The 17,875-nt window shown below is 38.4% G+C and overlaps 5 protein-coding genes across 8 annotated transcripts; 2 read left to right on the plus strand and 3 right to left on the minus strand.

Annotated features, from left to right (window-relative positions):
• Positions 1-164: 164 nt before the first annotated feature.
• LOC120010159 (uncharacterized membrane protein At1g16860-like) lies at positions 165-4,040 on the minus strand. Its single transcript, XM_038860870.1, has 6 exons — positions 3,763-4,040; positions 3,502-3,618; positions 1,805-2,750; positions 1,547-1,702; positions 866-1,077; positions 165-670 (listed from the first exon to the last, which is right to left on the minus strand). Exons 3-6 carry the CDS (start codon positions 2,669-2,671, stop codon positions 484-486), a joined length of 1,422 nt encoding a protein of 473 aa, XP_038716798.1. The 5' UTR covers positions 2,672-2,750; positions 3,502-3,618; positions 3,763-4,040; the 3' UTR covers positions 165-483.
• A 633-nt stretch (positions 4,041-4,673) lies between these two features.
• On the minus strand, positions 4,674-9,148 carry LOC120010290 (uncharacterized membrane protein At1g16860-like). 3 transcript variants are annotated; one of them, XM_038861050.1, is made up of 6 exons: positions 8,975-9,148; positions 6,295-7,001; positions 6,041-6,162; positions 5,786-5,941; positions 5,226-5,437; positions 4,678-5,060 (listed from the first exon to the last, which is right to left on the minus strand). In XM_038861050.1, the coding sequence occupies exons 2-6, from the start codon at positions 6,923-6,925 to the stop codon at positions 4,868-4,870; spliced, it is 1,314 nt and encodes a 437-aa protein (XP_038716978.1). In that variant the 5' UTR covers positions 6,926-7,001; positions 8,975-9,148; the 3' UTR covers positions 4,678-4,867. The 3 variants fall into 3 exon arrangements, with proteins under 3 accessions (XP_038716977.1, XP_038716976.1, XP_038716978.1); XM_038861049.1 differs by lacking the exon at positions 8,975-9,148 and adding an exon at positions 8,415-8,735 and having other exon boundaries at positions 4,674-5,060; positions 6,041-7,001; XM_038861048.1 differs by having other exon boundaries at positions 4,677-5,060; positions 6,041-7,001.
• A 357-nt stretch (positions 9,149-9,505) lies between these two features.
• On the plus strand, positions 9,506-10,312 carry LOC120010449. The gene is made up of 2 exons (XM_038861250.1): positions 9,506-9,903; positions 10,005-10,312. Exons 1-2 carry the CDS (start codon positions 9,506-9,508, stop codon positions 10,225-10,227), a joined length of 621 nt encoding a protein of 206 aa, XP_038717178.1. The 3' UTR covers positions 10,228-10,312.
• A 91-nt stretch (positions 10,313-10,403) lies between these two features.
• LOC120010971 (dnaJ homolog subfamily C member 2-like) lies at positions 10,404-13,916 on the minus strand. Of its 2 annotated transcripts, none has more exons than XM_038861942.1 (2): positions 13,785-13,916; positions 10,404-12,741 (listed from the first exon to the last, which is right to left on the minus strand). In XM_038861942.1, the coding sequence occupies exon 2, from the start codon at positions 12,631-12,633 to the stop codon at positions 10,684-10,686; it is 1,950 nt and encodes a 649-aa protein (XP_038717870.1). In that variant the 5' UTR covers positions 12,634-12,741; positions 13,785-13,916; the 3' UTR covers positions 10,404-10,683. The 2 variants fall into 2 exon arrangements, with proteins under 2 accessions (XP_038717870.1, XP_038717869.1); XM_038861941.1 differs by having other exon boundaries at positions 10,404-12,775.
• A 1,497-nt stretch (positions 13,917-15,413) lies between these two features.
• LOC120011143 lies at positions 15,414-17,847 on the plus strand. Its single transcript, XM_038862207.1, has 3 exons — positions 15,414-15,866; positions 17,140-17,249; positions 17,504-17,847. The coding sequence occupies exons 1-2, from the start codon at positions 15,494-15,496 to the stop codon at positions 17,211-17,213; spliced, it is 447 nt and encodes a 148-aa protein (XP_038718135.1). The 5' UTR covers positions 15,414-15,493; the 3' UTR covers positions 17,214-17,249; positions 17,504-17,847.
• Positions 17,848-17,875: the final 28 nt, after the last annotated feature.

Here is a 17,875-nt window from a genome sequence, read left to right on the forward strand (position 1 = left end):
AATTTCTTAGACCATAAATATGGATAATTAAATAGCCTTAATTTTCCTTGACAACTTACAAATGATAATATAGTTTTTTGTTTTTTTTTTTTTGAATACTGAGAAGGGAAATAGAGAATGGGGAGGCTTAACTTGAGATTTCTATGAAATATCACACACGTAAATGTCATCTGAACTACTCATGGTTCTCAATAATATAGATACTTCAACTTAAATCTACCAATTTAGAAATATTTATTCCCATCCAACTCGCCAACCCAAACCTTAAAACAATATAAACAATGTCCTTCAAACCTATACATCAAATTGAGAAAGACACAGAATGTAAAAAAAAAATAATAATAACAATAACAACAAAACCACCAATAGTCGGAACTTTTATCACTACAAAAACATCGCCATAGCTACCATCACCATCAAAAATACTCTGAGGGGACAAAATATTTTGCAGGAAAGGAAACACAGGCAGTTTCCAGTCACTAATTACACCGGTATAATGTCGCCAGTATCTTCCCATCTCAATACAATTCCTTCAAGGCTAGCTGGAAAGAGACATCTGGTCCACTGCCATCCAGTTGCTAATGGCTCAGGTGGTGGAACAATCATAAGCACATTTTCATCTCTCTGAACAACTCCCATCATACTAACTGTACTGCCTTCCTTGATGTACCTAGAAAGAAACAGCATCACAGTTGAATATTATCGTTCCATTGTTTTAGACACTTGTGTCCTAACTTCACACGACAGGTTGATAATGTAGTGTCACTTTAGGTTACTACATTATACACAGTGAACCAAAGCTACAACAAATATTTATATGTGGCGACGGTAATCTTTTAATTTCAGGCAAGAGTTAGTTTCTTACTCTTCTTTTAAACGCATTAAACAATCATCACTTGAAAGTTTTTTGTGTCCCAACCATCGCATGAATTCCGGAGATGAATCTTTGTTCTCTGGACTGATATCAACAACAAAGGAGTTGTCTACAAAAGGAGTCACCTTTGCCCCATTGCCAGACTTAACCAATGCTCTCAGTCCAGACTGGAAATCGGAGATGTAGAAGTCGGCCGCATGCCTCTGTCAAACAAAAATAGACAAAAAAAAAAAAGAAATCCAATATTTGAAATTTTGCCTGCAAAGAGAAATGTGGGGAAAAAATTTTAATGAAAAATAACAAATAGTGGGAAGGGTTCTGCGCATTCCGAAGGAATGCCCAACTTGTTTTGTAACCAAAATGTGTCATCCAAGAGAAAATGACCGAAGAAAGAGGGAGACAGGGAGGCCTTGGTTGTAGGAAAACAAAAAAAAAATCTGAGTAAAGAAGATGAACTGTAGAAAAAGTAAAAACTCTCGTGCATAAGGCTCCCACAATAGAATAGGCAAGATGTACGCAGACCTTACCTCACATGATACGCGGAGAAACTGTTTCCAAGAATTGAACATGTGACCTCTAGGTTGCACCGCTGCAACTCTACCACTAGGCCACATGTTCTCTATAGAGAAGATGAGTTGTCAATATGAAAAATGCAGCCAACATTTTAGTTACCTCTGATGATCTCAACCCCCATGTAAAATGACGATGTGTGGGGTTGGCAGGTTTTGAACCCCATCCTCGATACTTGTATAACCTGGTAGATGTATAGACGCATCTAGGAACTCTTTGGAAGGATGACTCGAGGGGAACGTTACCACAGGTGACCACCTTCAACAATTGCAGAAAAACGTAAAAATAAACTCCTTCGACATTAGTAACTTAAGTACAAGCAAAATATAATGGTAAACTTTGTTCTCTTTCCCTACATACCCCAGAGACCTTCACGTATTGTCCAGTTTTTGCTGTTCTGAGATCAGTATCAGGATAATTAGCAATAAAATTTATAATAGCCCTTTCACCCCAACAAATATTCCAAATGAATACAGCAGCAATTGCACTGAAAAGAACCACGACTACAATGAAAAGGATGGCGTTGTGGACAGCTCCAAGAATAAAACCACCAGCAATGAACCCCATCACAAATATCAGAATCACCAACCACAAAACTGGCTTCGGTACGTTTCTCCTGAAAGAACAGTCATCATCTTGACTAATGGTAGTCACAGCAGGGTTGTGAGCAAGAGATGAACCATGATTTTGGACAGACCCAGTAGTGTCTAAAGAACCAGATACCTTCCGAGGGGCCCCGGAGGAATTCAGGGGTCCAGATGTAATGAGACCAGTTGCAGGTAAAACAGGTGGAATACTGCCAGAGTTTTGCCTAGTCACTCCACCAGACTGAGGACCAGATGACTTCCTTACGGGTTCAAGCTTATTCAATGGCCCAGAATTTGACTTCTTCAACACGCCAGTTGGCAAACCTCCAGACGATAAAGGTCCTGATGTATAGCCAACACGGGGAGCAGCATTAGGCATCATTGAACCTGATCGCGAACCTGCCCCTCCAAAAGATCCGGTTCTTGAAGGAGCGCTAGTAAGTGGCCCAGATTTCCTAGACTTAGAGCCATCAGTAGGAATATCAAACATTTTTCCGAGTTCTCCAGACTTCTTGATATCCCCACCAGTGTAGGGCAGGGCAGTTGAGCTCATTGTTGGAGTCCTTTCTTTTGGCTGCTCAGGACGGCCAGAAACAAAAAGGCCATTGCTGAGCTGATGGGATTTGTATCTTGAACCCATCAGGATTCTTGAAGACGAGCACAATAGACCACAGGCTACAAACAACTAGTAGGACGTATAAGCGATCCACAGAGTCCTCCTATAAAAAGAAAGCATATACATATTATATTCGAAACAAATTGTTCAAAATGATGACATTCACTTTAAACACTTCAAAATCATTAAAATCTACATCAGCAAGTGCTTCAGCCCATCACTTTGGCTACTTGCTTGTTAATATGGGTGGAGAGAAATAAGAAGATTTTAAGGATAGAGAATTTTTCTTCAATCAGTTTGTTGAAAGATATTATCAATGTCAAATGTTGGCATTCTGAATCGTGCTATATGTTCTAATTTTTTTTTTCACAGCATTAGCTTGGCTGCTTTCTAGTTCCCTGGGCTGCTTCTCCTTGGATCCTTCCCTAAATTATAGTAAATCTGTAAAGTAACAACATAGGCTCTTGTCTATCAAAAAAACACAACATAGGCTCTTTCTAATTCAAAACTGCTATAAACATCTCTATCTCAACTGTTAGACATTTATAACATCCAATTTCACAAAACATTTTATCACAAATGCAAGGAAAAAAAGTCATGATTAAAAAATTTACAATGTACAATAAGCACAATTGCAGGATCTCATATGATCAAACAATGTAAAACAAGTATAAGAACCCAACTTGAGAACTTAGCTGAGCTTAACCTTTCATATGATTGAACAATATGAATTAAATTCATAAATAGCAGGATCTCAGATTCCAACTAATTCACTAGAATGTCATTTTATATACCTTCGTTGACAGATCTGCAAGAAAATCGGCCAAAATTGAAAACCAAGAAAACTTGCATACCTGTCTGTCTTGTATCAGTGACTATGAGTGGACGGCTACTGTTATTCTTCTGGAGATTGAGAGAAAATATGTGAATTAGGTTAGAGTTGCCGTTTAAGTTGCCGAGCTGAGGCCGAACTATAGAGAGAAGAAGATCCATATGTCGCAGAGAAGGAGAAATCGATAATCAGAAACAAAAGGGGAAATTGCAGAGATACAAAGAGGACAAAAGAGTAATGAAAGTGAAAATGCATGGAACAAAATAGGATCTGTAGTGCATACCCGAAAACCGCAATGTAGGTGGTGCCGTGGTGGTACTAGATGAGTGAGCAGAAGCAGTAGCAATGGCTGTGGTGCTGGTGAGAGTGAGATCTCATCTCCAGGGGATTCGACATCTCTGCGTTTCTCTTTCCCTCTCTTGCCCACTCCAAACAAAAACAAAAAAAATATCTCTCTCTTCAAGTAGCTGCAAGCCTGCAACTACCGGTGGGTTGTCTCTCACTCTCTCCAACTAGAAAGTAGAAAGCAAGGGAAAAAAAAGGAATTGTAAATTGGAATTAAAATTTAAAATAATTAAATGATATTTTAGTTTTTTTTTTTTTTTTATCAATTTTCTGATCTCTTGAAGAAGTGCTTACTGCATGGTGCCTTCTCATGTTGTTTGAAAAGACCCAACAGCTCATACTTCTATTAAGAAAAAAGAAAATCGAAATGACAAAAAAGCCCATACCATCCCCCTCAATGACAAGGGAAAAAATATTTTTAAAAAATTTTGATAAAAGAAAAGGTAATTTTTATATTTCTTATTTATTGACCAAACTTAGAAGAAGAGGATAAGAATGCTCGAACTCGAGAGTTATATGAAACATAACACACATGAGTATGATCTAAGTTATTTGTGATTCTCCGAAATTTTTTAGTATGAATGAGGAACCTTTTTAGTATGAATGAGAAATAATGCTTGAAAGATTACATGATATCTAACGTTTGGTATCACATATCAATCATTGCTCATTCAATCATGAAATGGCGATTGGTACCTTGACTTTATTCTCAAACAAAGCTTTGTAAAATCATCCTTATTTCTAACTAATTTTATCCTCTTAGCCTTTTGTGTTTTCCATATTGGCAAATCGATAATTAAGCATTATAAAAAGCTTTACAATAAATGAGAACCATGAGTAACTCAAAAGAAATTATGTCTCGAGTTCGAGTCATCCCCTTCCCCTATATTAAAAAAAAAACACTATACAATAAATTGAGTTAAGACAAAGAATGTAACAAAAAACACACTACCAATCAATGGCGATATTATAACCAACCACCATAGCCTCTTATCACAAATATATTTCCACAAAGGAAAAAGCGAGGATTCTCCGGTTACTAACTACACTGGTATAACTTCATCATTTGATGTATCTTCACATCTCAACACAATTCCGTCAAGCCTCGTCGGAAAGATACATCTGGTCCATTGCCACCCAGTTGCTAAAGGCTCGGGTGGAGGAACAATCATAAGCACATTTTCATTTCTCTGAACAACTCCCATCACACTAACCGTACTGCCTTCCTTAATGTACCTAGAAAGGCAGCAATCATGGTTCAATATTACCGATCCCACTTATGGCAAAAGTCATTTTACCTTAATTTTTCTAAGAAACCATGATTTTATACATACAAAACACACAAAGGCTATACATATGGCCAAGGGAATCTTTAATATTGAGCAAGAGTTAGTTTCTTACCCTTCTTTCAACCTCATTACACGATCATCACTTGAAAGATTTTTCTGTCCCAACCACCTCATGAACTCAGGAGATGATTCTTTGTTCTCTGGCTTGATATTAACAACAAAGGAGTCATCTACAAAAGGAGCAACTGTTGCGCCATTGCCAGACTTAATCAATGCTCTTAATCCAGATTGGAAATCTGAAATGTAGAAGTCGACAACATGCCTCTGTCAAACACAATAAACCGAAGATTCCATTCAGATTCAGAGATTTGAAATCTTAAGTCTTGGCACAAAAAAAAACATTTATCTTACTTCAAAAAGAAGCACAAAAAAGGGGGAAAAAAACTAATGAGAATGGCATTGCGCATTCCCAAGGGCAAGGGATGAACAAGCACAAGCTGTTTTGGCACCCATGTGAATCGCCCAACTATTGGTCTGGAAAATTGAAATGAAAAAACAACCAGAGGAAGTGGGGAGTCAGAGAAGCCTTGGTTACAAGAGAACAAATCATCCAAGTAGATACGTTAAACTGTCAATCAGAATTCAGAACCGTGCAGCCAACATTTCAGTTACCTCTGATGATCTCAACCCCCATGTAAAACGACGATGTGCAGGACTGGCAGCTTTTGAACCCCATCCTCGATACTCGAACAACCTGGTAGAAGTATAGACACATCTAGGAACTCTTTGGAAGGATGATTCAAGGGGAACGTTACCACACGTGACCACCTTCGACAATTACAAAAAAACATAAAATTAAACGCTTTCAACATAAGTAACTTAAGTATAAGAAAAAGATAATGGTAAACTTCTCTTTTTTCCACATACCCCAGAGACCTTCACATATTGTCCAGTTTTTGCCATTCTGAGATCAACATCAGAATAATGAGCAATAAAATTTATTATAGCCCTTTCCCCCCAACATGCATTCCATATGAATGTTGAAGCAACTGCGCCAAAAAGAAGCACAACTACAATGAGGAGGATGGCGTTGTGGACAGCTACAATAATAAAACCACTAGCAACAAACCCCATCACAAATATCAGAATAATGAACCAGAATACTGGCTTTGGGAAGTTACTCCAGAAAGAGTAGTCATCATCTTGACTAATAGTAGTCACAGCTGCATTTTGAGCAATAGATGGCCCCTTAATTTTGAATGACGTGGTTGAATCAAAAGAACCAGATATCTTCCTAGGTGCTCCAGATGAATTCAAGGGCCCTGATGTGATAGGCCCAGACGTAAAGAGACCAGTTTCTGCTAAAACACGTAGCATATTGCCAGAGTTTTGCCGACTCACTCCACCAGATTGAGGGCCAGATGACTTCTTTATGGGCTCCCCATGTTTATTCAGTGGCCCAGAATTTGACTTCTTCAATGAGGCAGTTGGCAAGCCTCCACTTGATAAAGAACCAGATGTATAGCCAGCACGAGGAGCAGCATTAGGCATCATTGGCCCTGATTGTGAACCAGTGCCTCCAAAAGATCCAGTTCTTGAAGGCGCGCCAGTAAGAGGACCGGATTTCCTAGGTTTAGAGCCATCACTGGGAATATCAAACATTTTTCCCAGTTCTCCGGACTTCTTAGTATCCCCACCAGTGTAAGGCATGGCAGTTGAGCTCATTGTTGGAGTCCTTTCTTTTGGCTGCTCAGGGTGGCCAGAAACAAAAAGCCCATTACTGAGCTGATGGGATGGATATCTTGAACCCATCAAGCTTCTTGAAGAAAAACAACAGAGACCACAAACCAACCACCACTCACGGTAAGTGGAAAAGATTCAAAAAGCCCTGAAAATAAAAACGAGCACACATATTAACCTCAAAACAGAGTTGTTCAAAATGATGAGAAATCAACTTGTTAACATTTCTATCATACCAAAAATAATCTTATCAATGGGACTATGGGAGACATGGACAAAAATAAAACAGGCACTAACAGAATTGCAATCTAGTGTGAATCAACTTTCGAACAGCTAAACAGAAAAGAAAAAAAAGGTATGCGCAGGAGAATATGAACGAGAAGAGTTAATTATCCTTTAAACATATCACAAGCTGTAACACCAGTCTAGTAGGGACTTACACTCTCTGAGGCCCCAAAATACTCATAAAATTAACAATTTGGAATCTGATTATTTCAAGATATTGCAAACGAAAGAACTTCTACACACAGATCAAAAATCATGTGCCTATCTTTTCTTTTCTTTTTTTGGAGTGCAAAATAAAGATTTATTAACTTGCACAAGATGGTGCCAACCATTAACAGAGTACAAAAAAAGATGAATTATAGTAAAGGAAATCAAACAAGATAGGCTGAAGTTATATCAATATAAGAGATTTCAAGAAAAGTTTTTACACTATCTATAAACTGGTTTAACTTAGTTTTTTTCTCAGCAAAGCATCAGTGCTTTCTTATTTATGGAATCTCTGTTAATGAATTGAGGAGAGGATTGGCTGATTAGGAGCATCTGACACTCAGCGGGTTTATAGAGCTATTTATGGAATCTCCATCAATGAGTTGAGGAGAGGATTCTCTAATTTGGAGGGAATCCAAGGATGGTGGATTCACAGTGAAAGCTTCTATGAAGTAATAGCCCAAGTGAATGGTAGTTGTTGTAAAAAGGGGGTTCCACTGAAAATTTGAGTGAAAAGCCAAAAATTCCAGTAGAAGTGGCCTTCTCAGTATGGGAAACAGTTTGGGGAAAATTCTCACTCGGCAACTTGAATAAAATAGGTTGGCAACAGGCAAATAGATGTTTCGTTTGCAGACAAGATTCCAGGACCATCAATCATCTCCTACTTCACTCCAATCATTCAAGACCATAGTTGTTAATATCGGATGATACCGCACAAGACAATATCAAATAACTGTTTTCACTCCAGGTCCAGGACAATATTGAAATTTAGCAGTCTCCAAACTGTGCCAGCAAGCAAACTTCAATGAGTAGATTTTGAGATTTTCACATAAAAGCAACTATTTAATACTTGTTATGCTGATAGAGAATAAGTCTCTGAAACAGTACCAAGCAACCACGACCATGTACACCACTGAATTTCCTAAGTACGGTCGAATAGAAAATAACAAGGAGATAGAGCAAATTATCAAGCAAGCAAGTAGAGCAGATTGCCTATACTCTAACTCTATTATCACCTACGTCTATCCAGATTCTGAATTGTATCTCTAATGGAAGTTTAACAGCGCACCTAAGGATGTTACCAGCTGAAAACCATAGATCCACACGACATGGTCATAAAAAAGTTATTCATACATTACTTAGCATAAATGGCTGCAAAAACACTTGAGCAGATTGTTTCAGTCAGTAAGCTTTCGGACATTCAAGATACAAGTGATGCAAGAAAATATTTAAACATCAAAAAAAAAATGTGATCGAATTCAGAAACGTCAGTAGATTTACTTCTATCAGAGCACACAGAATTCTGAGATAAATAAGAGTTCTCCGAGCAAGAACGTCCATAGTTTCGTAGTAACACCTCTATCTCATCTTTCAGACATGTAGCATTCATCTACGCCGGAAAAATAAAATTGTATCACAAATGCAAGAAAAATTCATACGAGGCAAAACTATATTAAACAAAGTACGGTCACGAATAAATTGCAGGGTCTCACTCACAGATTCCAACTACTTCAACCAGATTCCATTTTGTGTTTCTATTGACATAGAATATATACAAAGTCACAAAGCTGTAGAGTGTTGACAGATCTGCAAACAAACCGCACAAAATTGAAGAAAAAGACAGCATACCTGTCATGTATAAGTGACTGTGAGTGGACTGAGACTGCTATTTCCTGGATTAGGGCTAGAGTTGCTGTGTACGTCGTCACAAAACTGTGGAAGAACCGGAGTGAATGAGTGAGTGAAGAAGATCTGTAAGTCGGAGAGAAAGAGAACAGCGAAAGGACGCGCATGAGGCCAAGAGCTCTTTATACAATCAAGTGTATGCCATCATATAACATAATTTTTTCAATTATAAACATTATTCACAATTCAAATATGAACATTATTTACACTTGAAACAACTAATTAAAATGGTAAAAATGATGTATATTATTCTCGTAATCAATGTTCGAATCCTCCTTCCTAATAGAATAATAAAAATGATGTATATTATCCTCCTAATCAAGGTTCCAACCTTCTCCCGTTTCAAAAAAAAAAACTATTGTCGGCATTACCTTTTGTGATTAATAAACTTGGAATTAACTTTTGTGATTAATTAATAATAAACAAATAGTTTATTATCTTTATCAAATATCAATTGATGCGAAGACAAGGCTGATGCGCCCCATCAAAAGCCGCACTTGCAGCCACGTCTTCAATGTCATTCACACGTGTCAACATCTCAATAACCACCTATCTCACACTCCCAGGTGGTTTTTGGCTTTTTGTTCCCTCTTTCCTTCATCAGCACACCACCAGACACCAGTACTGGTAATAGCGTCCATTGTCGTCATGGATGGACTCAAAAACAGAAATCTCGTCCTCTTCATCTTCCTCCTCAACGCTTTCTTTGTTCTTGGATATGATGGAGGAAGACAGGGCATGGAGGATCATGAACAACCACACAAACTCCTCTCTATATTTAACATGCTAAGGACTGCAACTTCCACATACTGTGACAGAGTCAAAGCTTTGGTTAATCAAGCTCATGCCCACTTCTTTCCTCCAAGTCTCGAGTAAGTTCTGTTTTTTTAATTCCCTCACTTTCCTTCAAGCTTTAGTCCATGATTTCTTGGATGGGTTTCTGGTTATGAATATGTTCTTGTGGTGATTGCAGTTTTAGAAGCAGGGATGAGGGTAAGGAGGATGGAGGAGGAGGTGGCAGGACGATGGAGAAGGTGGGAGAAGCTCTTGCAAGTAGTTTGGGTAAGAGCGAACAAACTATGGAAGTTTCTGCCAGAACAGCTGCGACAATTGCAGGTAAAACCGTGGAAAAAATAAAAGACAAAGTGAAGAAGACTCTCTCCAAGAGAAGCCCACAGCCTGAACCAGAACTTTGATTTTCGATTCCCTTTTGATTTTACGTCTGCAAATGTACCCCTCTGTAATATACTATAAATTACCTAGACAAAGTCTCGTTGAGCAGTCTATATATATATATATATACACACACACTTATACAGTCTATATATCTGCAAAACGAAAGCTAGGGAAGTTCCATACGATGGTAAATTGATTATCGAGAATAATTTCCAAAGATTAAAGGGAGCCTCTACAGCACAATAAATCTCTAAAATAAAGCATGTTAGGGAAAAGCAAAACTGGGGTGCTTTCTGTCAAAATGATGCCCTTCAATGGCCGCTCAATAACATCTCCAAGAGTACGTCTATGATTCCATTATAAAGGGCTTACAATTCCAAAAATGTTACCAGTAAAATCTATATGGCGAAGAACTTGAACAAATGGGGCTCCTGCATGTGTATGTGCAGCCTATATCTCTCATGTGAAGGGCCATCTTAAGATGCAGTTTTCTTGCTCCTGAAGTTCTCCTTCAAGGAAGTAAATTTTTTCTTGCACTGGTTCACACTCTTACCTGGTACGGCAGCTGCAACTCGCTCCCACCTCTGATTGGTTTCCTTCGGGAAGGTCTTTAAAGCCTGAACCAGTGCTCTTTCTTGCACAGCTGACCATACATCTTGATCCACACTTGAAGAAACTCCATTTGCGGAAGTTGCGCCATCCGGGTTCTTGCTGGATTCACTTCCACTGGCAGCCATTTCTGAACTATCCATCTTGACTGCACTGCTTTCAGGGCCCTGAGGAGCTGACTTGCCTTCCACATCCTCCCTAGTTGTAAGGGGAGAAGCAATGGTCGGCGCAGGTTTCCTCTTCTCAAGAAACGAATCAAAAGCTTTAGCAGAATCGGGCTTCTGGAGGAGGACCGTTTTTGTTGCCTTTAGAATTTCTTCCACTGATCTTCCAGTGCCAATGTATTCCGAAATGACCTCCCATCTCCGAGATGTTCCTTTAGGATATTTTTGGATCCCCTTTCTTAAAAGCTCAATCTCTTCTTTCCCCCAAGGTTTCTCCTTCCTCTCATAGCTGCTTAGTGGGGCTTTCCGGTTAACCTCCACAGAACCATTCTCATGTTCATTCTTATCATCTTGTTTCTTAACCGCAGAATCATGATTATATTCACAAGCACCTCTGAGAACTTTAGCTACCTCCATTCCTTCTTTTCCCTCCATCTTCTCACATATACCCCTCAGCTGCTCCGTATCAAGTGACATACAAAGATTTTCCACATCGTTATCAGAAAGACCAAGTAAACGCTGGGACGAGACAGGCGATGAAAGCGTCCGAAGACGAGTTCTCTCTTTTCGCAGCAGCTTCTTCTCTTTTTCCTTCACCTTCTTTTGCTGCTGAGCAGCTTCCACTGCTCGTCTTTCCTCCTCCTCTTTATGGCGTTTCTCCTCCTCAGCAATCCTCACCGCCTCTTCTTCCTGTTGCTTCTTTGCCAAAAACCTAGCCTCCTTTTTCCTCTGCTTTTCAGCTTTCTCCTCTTCCTTTCTCCTCTGTATTCTTGGGTCCCTTTTATACGCGTTATCCACAAGAGTGCGGACCCGTACGTACTCTTCCTTCCTGGCCTTTTCTCCAAGTTTTGCATTCTGCCTCTCCATCCACCTCCTGTGGTCACGAGACTCAGCTTGTTCAAGATCAAACTCGTCTGCATGAGGGAACTCTCTCCAACTTTTAAAGCTGTACCAAAAGTCATAAAAACTATCTACCTCACTTAATGGAGTGTTCTCATCTCCTAATAACAGGATTGGTTGATTAACTGACCACCGACCATTCCTCATAAAAGCTGGACCGAACACTTTGAAGAAATCTTGTGGCGCACAGTCAACAGGAATTTCATCGTCGAATTCATCTGTAGAATCATATATTCTTCTCTTCACAGGATCTATCAAAACCTCATAAGCTTCTTGGATGGACTTAAAGTGGTTCTCTATTTCATCCTTTTTTGCTTGCTTGGCATCCTCAGTTTCCTCGGCAAGAAGAAGAGCAGCCTGCTTATCAGGATGATACTTCAGTGCAAATTCACGATAACTCTTTTTAATCTGATCCTCACTGGCAAGATACCTCAAATTGCTCAAACCCAACAATGCATAGTGATCTTGTTGCTTCCTCTCAGTACCAGATTTCTTTTTACCTTTGCTGCTGCTGAATGAATCAAATGATGGCACATATGACTGTTCCTTGTCATTGGACATCTCTTGCTCATCACTTTCTACATCTTCCTCCTCACAACCAAGAAGCTTACGAGCAACATCATGGAAAGCATGCCCAGCAGGTTCGAGCTTTAAAGCCTTAATGGGATGGCAATTTGAAGAAATATATATTGGCTGTCCATCTACAATCTCTTGGGAATATGAGATAAGCCGGAAACTTGTCTGGATAGCCATGCTTTATTATGAAACTAAGCTTATAAGATAATTCAATGTTAATATCAAGTAACTGTTTCACTCCAGTCCACAACTGTTGGGCAATATTGAATTTTGGCAGTCTCCAAACTGAACCAGGAAGCAAGCAAACTTTGATGAGTGTCTGTCAGATAAAAGCAACTATACATGAATGCGTGTTACAATAAATTAGAAGGACGAACACAAAAAATTCAAATTAATGAAACAAAAGGTGCCTCTGAAACAGTATTAGACACCACTAAATTTCCCACACAAGGTTACGTATGTGGCTATGCCAGTATGCCTACAGAAGTTAAGAAATGTACTTATGGTTGTTCAGGGTCTTGCACAGACTTTAGGGCATTAATAATCATAGAAGAGCTGAAAACAATAGAGATTAACGAGAAATGGTTGATTTAATTTTGTTAACACAAATCACAATAAAGAATTTTGTAAAGAAGTATTGATAGATTGTCATATTCCATTCAGAAACAAAACATAGCATAAAATTGCAGTAAACACCAAGAAGATGTTTCTATAACCAAGCTAGCAACTAGAAACCACCGAATTTCTGGAGAAAGGCAGAACAACGAATAACCACAGCTACTGGGAAGAGAATAGAGCAAGCACCAAGAGCATATTGGCTCCCCTCTTAACTCTACTAGACCTAGGTTTACAGAAGTAGTGAATTGTAGTTCTAATCGGCTATATGACGTTTCACGGACTCTGATATTGAATTATTAATAGTCAAGAAACCATTTAAACTCAAAACTCAGCACAGTAGCAAAAACAATAATTCAGTGGCAACTCTTAACATAATTGCAGCAAAAACACTTAACAGAATCCTCCTTTCATTAAAGATCCAAACAGATTTAAGAAACCATTTAAACTCGAAACTTACAACTTCAATTCAGAAGTGCCAGATGATTATTCATATCAAAGCACACGGCAAGGTAAGACAAGGATTGTCTCCTCAAGAACGATACATACACATCGAGATATTCTTGATTTCGTACGTATCGTAAAAGGTGTAAAAATCGTCCACTACCATTAGAGAAATAAAGCAAATACCCACAAAGCTAAAGGTTTATGGTTTTAGCAGATCTGCAAAAAATTGCACAAAATTGAAGAAGAAGAAAAAGATAATATCGTACCTCTGTATTTGCGGACAGCAACTACTTTTCAGTTCTTCTGGAGGAGGAACAAAAAGAGAGTATTGTGTATTATTAGGGTTGGGAGTTCCGGCTTAGGTCGCAGAGATGGAGAAAGTATAAATTTGCTTTTTGATAAAGAATCATCAGAAGAAAATCATTTGGGCTCATGAAATTTGGGTCCATGAGATGGAAGCTAACTGGGCTACGTCTGTTTAATGGGCCGATAGCATCCGGGTTAAGTCTGTATTCTGAAAATACGAAAATAGTTGGGCCTTGACCCACCCTGAATGCTTGTTGAATTCTCCAGCCTTATCTTTCGGGTTAATACTTCACACAAAATCTCCTCACCGAAAAATAAACTAAGTCACACATTGATCGTCAAAAGGATCAATTGGATAATCTAAAGTTTAAAATTGTGCCAAATTGATAACCCCTTAACTTTCATATGTGTACTTGGCAAATCCATAAAATTGTGTAATAAAATGTAAGCCGCATGCAGGGGCGAAGCTAGGACGTACTAGGAGGGGGGTCGTTGGAGTGGACACTAGATTTTATGTCGAGACAACAAAGCTAAACAGGGGTCAAGAGGCAGCGGCCCCATAATTTTTTTGGGATTATCTATTAATTATATCATTGAAAGTACGAAAAATAATACTAAAAATCCAAAGTTCGTAAATAGAATAAGTAATAATTATCACATTTGTTGTTGTTTCAACCATTTGAGTATAATTTTTTATAAGGGGGTCTAAATTGAAAATTCAGTGGGGTCTTTTTAAAAATTACTATATACTTAGCACTAACTAAAAATTTTCGGCCCTGGCCGCATGTATATTATAATTATATGGTAATTTCGTATACGAGTTAAGTAAGAATCTAATCTACAACCACGGACTTGGTAAGAATCGAACTCACATTATTCATAGAGGGAATGGATTAGGTAATCGAGGCACAAAAGTACTCGTGTCACTATAAAAATAGAGTACAACTAAAAAGATTAAAAAACAAAGAAAAAAACTGAAAAAACACAAACACATAGATGCCCATCGTCGGACACTCCCAAACGACTGCCAAATGATTTTTGTACTCCACTAATCTATGCAGGGTAACAAAGACTGAACATAAAAACCAACACATATCACAACTTGGATCTATAGCAATGATCTTGGCTTCCCATTCAACAAGAGAATTTGATCTCCTTCATATCTAGAAATCTCATCACTATAAAATCAAATATATATCATCGTAGCACACCAGAAATGCAGATGATCGAAGATCTGTGACAAATGGGAAAGATCTATAACCGAAAAAAGATAAACCTTGCAAAATCTTTTTTGAACAAAAAAATATTGAAAAAAAAATAAACAGATCTAGATTGGGAAAAGACAAATCAAACCCTTGGGAGAAGGAGGAAGATGTGGGGAGGAGGAGAAGATGTGGGGAGGATGAGAGGTGTCACTAGAGATACTAAGTTGGGGTTTTTTTTTTAATTTTTAACGGGAGAGGTGGATTCCAACCTGACAGATTGTTGTCAACAAAGAAAAAGGGTGTGAAATGGTGAATCGTGTAATAAACATGTAGCGCAAAAAAATAAAACATAACTAAGACAAGATTCTAGAGTAAACCACTACTCTTCCAAGGAGTTTAACTACGCTCTTCTTTCTCTCTGTAAATTATCCGCTATCCCCCTACCAACCCAACCTAACCTAACCATGGCTTGGTCCCTTTCATGCTACAACCTGACCCGGTTAGCCACCGTAAAGCCTCCATCGCGTCTGGTGGCCTTGCGATTCCATTCTAACCAACCATACATTTACCACCAGGACCTCTCGTCGGAGGCGGGGTCAACCTCGGATCCACTTTTGCAGAGACTGGAGGACGCAATCCATCGCATCATCGTGAAACGGTCCGCCCCCGATTGGCTCCCGTTCATTCCTGGGTCATCGTACTGGGTCCCTCCTCCGCGATCCCAATCCTATGGGATTGCTCAGTTGGTGGAGAAGCTCGCCAATCCGATGACCGATGAGGAGACCATGTCGACCACCACTGTCAGAGGCTGCCCCTCTGCCGATTATTTTGTTAAGGGTATTTGTTTTTAAGTAATTACTTTCTCTTATTGGGCTTTGGAATTTGGTTTGATTGGATTTTTATCTCTTTTTCATGGGGAAGTTGTTTTCTTTCTGTTTTGGATTTTATTTTGGAGATGGGTATGATTGGATTGAGTTGAATTTTGGGGGAAGTGATGAATTCTTGTTGTGGATAGTCGAAATAGAATGTGGAAAAAATGGATTGTTAGTTGATCAAGTTGATTGTTAATAGATGAATTATTTCAAGTTTATTGTTAATTGATGATTATTAATTTAATTCGCCAATGTGCCAATTTAATTGCGTTAGCGTTCCATGGCAGTCTCGTGATCTGAATATGGCCTGATGTTTCCAAGTTGACTTACACTTCTGTTTATTTAATATAGTTGGATAACCTGTAAGTTCATGGATGCAATTGGTTCTCATTTGCCTCAGTTCTTGCAGGGGTTTTTCTAGCATCTGCAAGCAGTCTTGTGTATTGCATACATGCAAACTATACACAGTAGGAGCACAAAACTTTTAATTACTAAAGTGGATAACATCTGCTTCATCTGTCAATTTCCTGTTGAAATAACTTTCTTCACCTCTAGAGCATTTGAGATCTTTGGGCAAGCTGTTTCATTCTTCACTACTCATAATGTATACAATTTTTAGGTTGCTTTTGGATTTGGAAAGAATATTGGGCTTTCAGTTTCCTATGAGGGAGAGGGAGGGGCGGAGAGAGACAGAGAGAGAGTTCCATTATTTATTTTCTCTCATGATAGAATGAAGCTATATATCCTGCACAAGTGAAGTTATATGTTAATTTAGAAGAAAAAAAAAATTTATCGTCACATGGTTCTTGTTCGATGTACGTTAGAGAAAGCTTCTCTTGCAATTGGGTGATATGGACAGTTAAAAGGTGTTTCAGTGTGAAAATGTTAGAAAGTTAATTACAAGATTCTAAGAAGAGGAGGGAGGTGTGAAAAGACAACGATGGAAGTGATAAAAACAAAATGGATAAGAAATAGTCGAGTAAGTTTTTTTTTTTTTTTATCAGATTGTTTGCAAGCCAAAGTTGTTTAGAGGAGGTGTATAAGGTGCTTTGTTTAATTTAGTAGGTTCAGGTACCTGGCACTTCTTCAATACATTTCTTTTGCTTTTTTTGATGCATTTTATTAGAAGATACATCATTTTTCCTTCTTTTGTTACTGTTTTATTATGTCATGTGTTGTTGATTTGATTGATTTTGCTTTAAAAAGTATAGATTGAAATTGAATTGCTTTGGCTGCAGGGGCACCACCGCATTCTGTTCAGGTTGAGATGACTTCCAAGAATGTTTCTCAGTCTGAAGACGAGGAAGGATGAACAATGCCTTCCAAAAAAATCAGTCAGTCATATATCGTAAGTGAATCTTTGTTTCTTACGGCTACATAGATCCAACCCCCACCCCCCCAAAAAAAAACTCTTTCGGAAGGAATGTGACCAATAATATATTTAGTTGCAAAAAACTCTTTTGTTACTGTTTTATCATGTTAACCTCCTTTTTTTCCCCATGCACACGCACAAGAGGGGGGGGGGGCTCTTCCAACTGAAAGAATGATTTTTTTCAACTGTTGTTGACTTTCTGGCTTATTTAACATTGTGACCCTTTGTAGAAGAACCAGCAAGAAAACTTGGCCTTCTCGAGGAGCTGTATAGGAAAAATAATTTCTCTGTATGGCTAGTCCTTTGAAAAAAGACTTATCATTTTATGAATATGTTTTTTAGGTTGTACTATATGTTTCCTTTACCTTTGACCATCAGGGTAATCATCGTTGTTGTGATTTTAGAGTATTCCGCCCTGTGTAGTTCACATGTAAATAGGCTTTGTAAAAACATTAGCAATGGTTAATTTGTTAATTTTAAGTGCAACTGTCTTCTAGTTTTTCTGGATCTGTTGTCCTTCCTGAGAATGTGTTCTTTTCGATAAATAATATTGTTCCAATGGCATTTCTCTCAATGTATAGTTGTACATGTGCTTATAAACT

Source organism: Tripterygium wilfordii, chromosome 12 (genome assembly GCF_013401445.1).
Source record: "Tripterygium wilfordii isolate XIE 37 chromosome 12, ASM1340144v1, whole genome shotgun sequence".
Taxonomy (NCBI): Eukaryota; Viridiplantae; Streptophyta; class Magnoliopsida; order Celastrales; family Celastraceae; genus Tripterygium; species Tripterygium wilfordii.

Bases quoted from the DNA above. Each gene is read 5' to 3' on its own strand.
- LOC120010159 (XM_038860870.1), bottom strand. From the start codon at position 2,671: ATGGGTTCAAGATACAAATCCCATCAGCTCAGCAATGGCCTTTTTGTT. The intron at 1,703-1,804 runs GTATGTAGGGAA...CAATTGTTGAAG, and splicing joins AATACGTGAAGGTCTCTGGG to GTGGTCACCTGTGGTAACGT. The intron at 1,078-1,546 runs GTAACTAAAATG...TTTGTTTGACAG, and splicing joins GGGGGTTGAGATCATCAGAG to AGGCATGCGGCCGACTTCTA.
- LOC120010290 (XM_038861049.1), bottom strand. From the start codon at position 6,925: ATGGGTTCAAGATATCCATCCCATCAGCTCAGTAATGGGCTTTTTGTT. The intron at 5,942-6,040 runs GTATGTGGAAAA...TAATTGTCGAAG, and splicing joins AATATGTGAAGGTCTCTGGG to GTGGTCACGTGTGGTAACGT. The intron at 5,438-5,785 runs GTAACTGAAATG...TGTGTTTGACAG, and splicing joins GGGGGTTGAGATCATCAGAG to AGGCATGTTGTCGACTTCTA.
- LOC120010449 (XM_038861250.1), top strand. From the start codon at position 9,506: ATGCGCCCCATCAAAAGCCGCACTTGCAGCCACGTCTTCAATGTCATT. The intron at 9,904-10,004 runs GTAAGTTCTGTT...TGGTGATTGCAG, and splicing joins TTCTTTCCTCCAAGTCTCGA to TTTTAGAAGCAGGGATGAGG.
- LOC120010971 (XM_038861942.1), bottom strand. From the start codon at position 12,633: ATGGCTATCCAGACAAGTTTCCGGCTTATCTCATATTCCCAAGAGATT.
- LOC120011143 (XM_038862207.1), top strand. From the start codon at position 15,494: ATGGCTTGGTCCCTTTCATGCTACAACCTGACCCGGTTAGCCACCGTA. The intron at 15,867-17,139 runs GTATTTGTTTTT...CTTTGGCTGCAG, and splicing joins TGCCGATTATTTTGTTAAGG to GGGCACCACCGCATTCTGTT.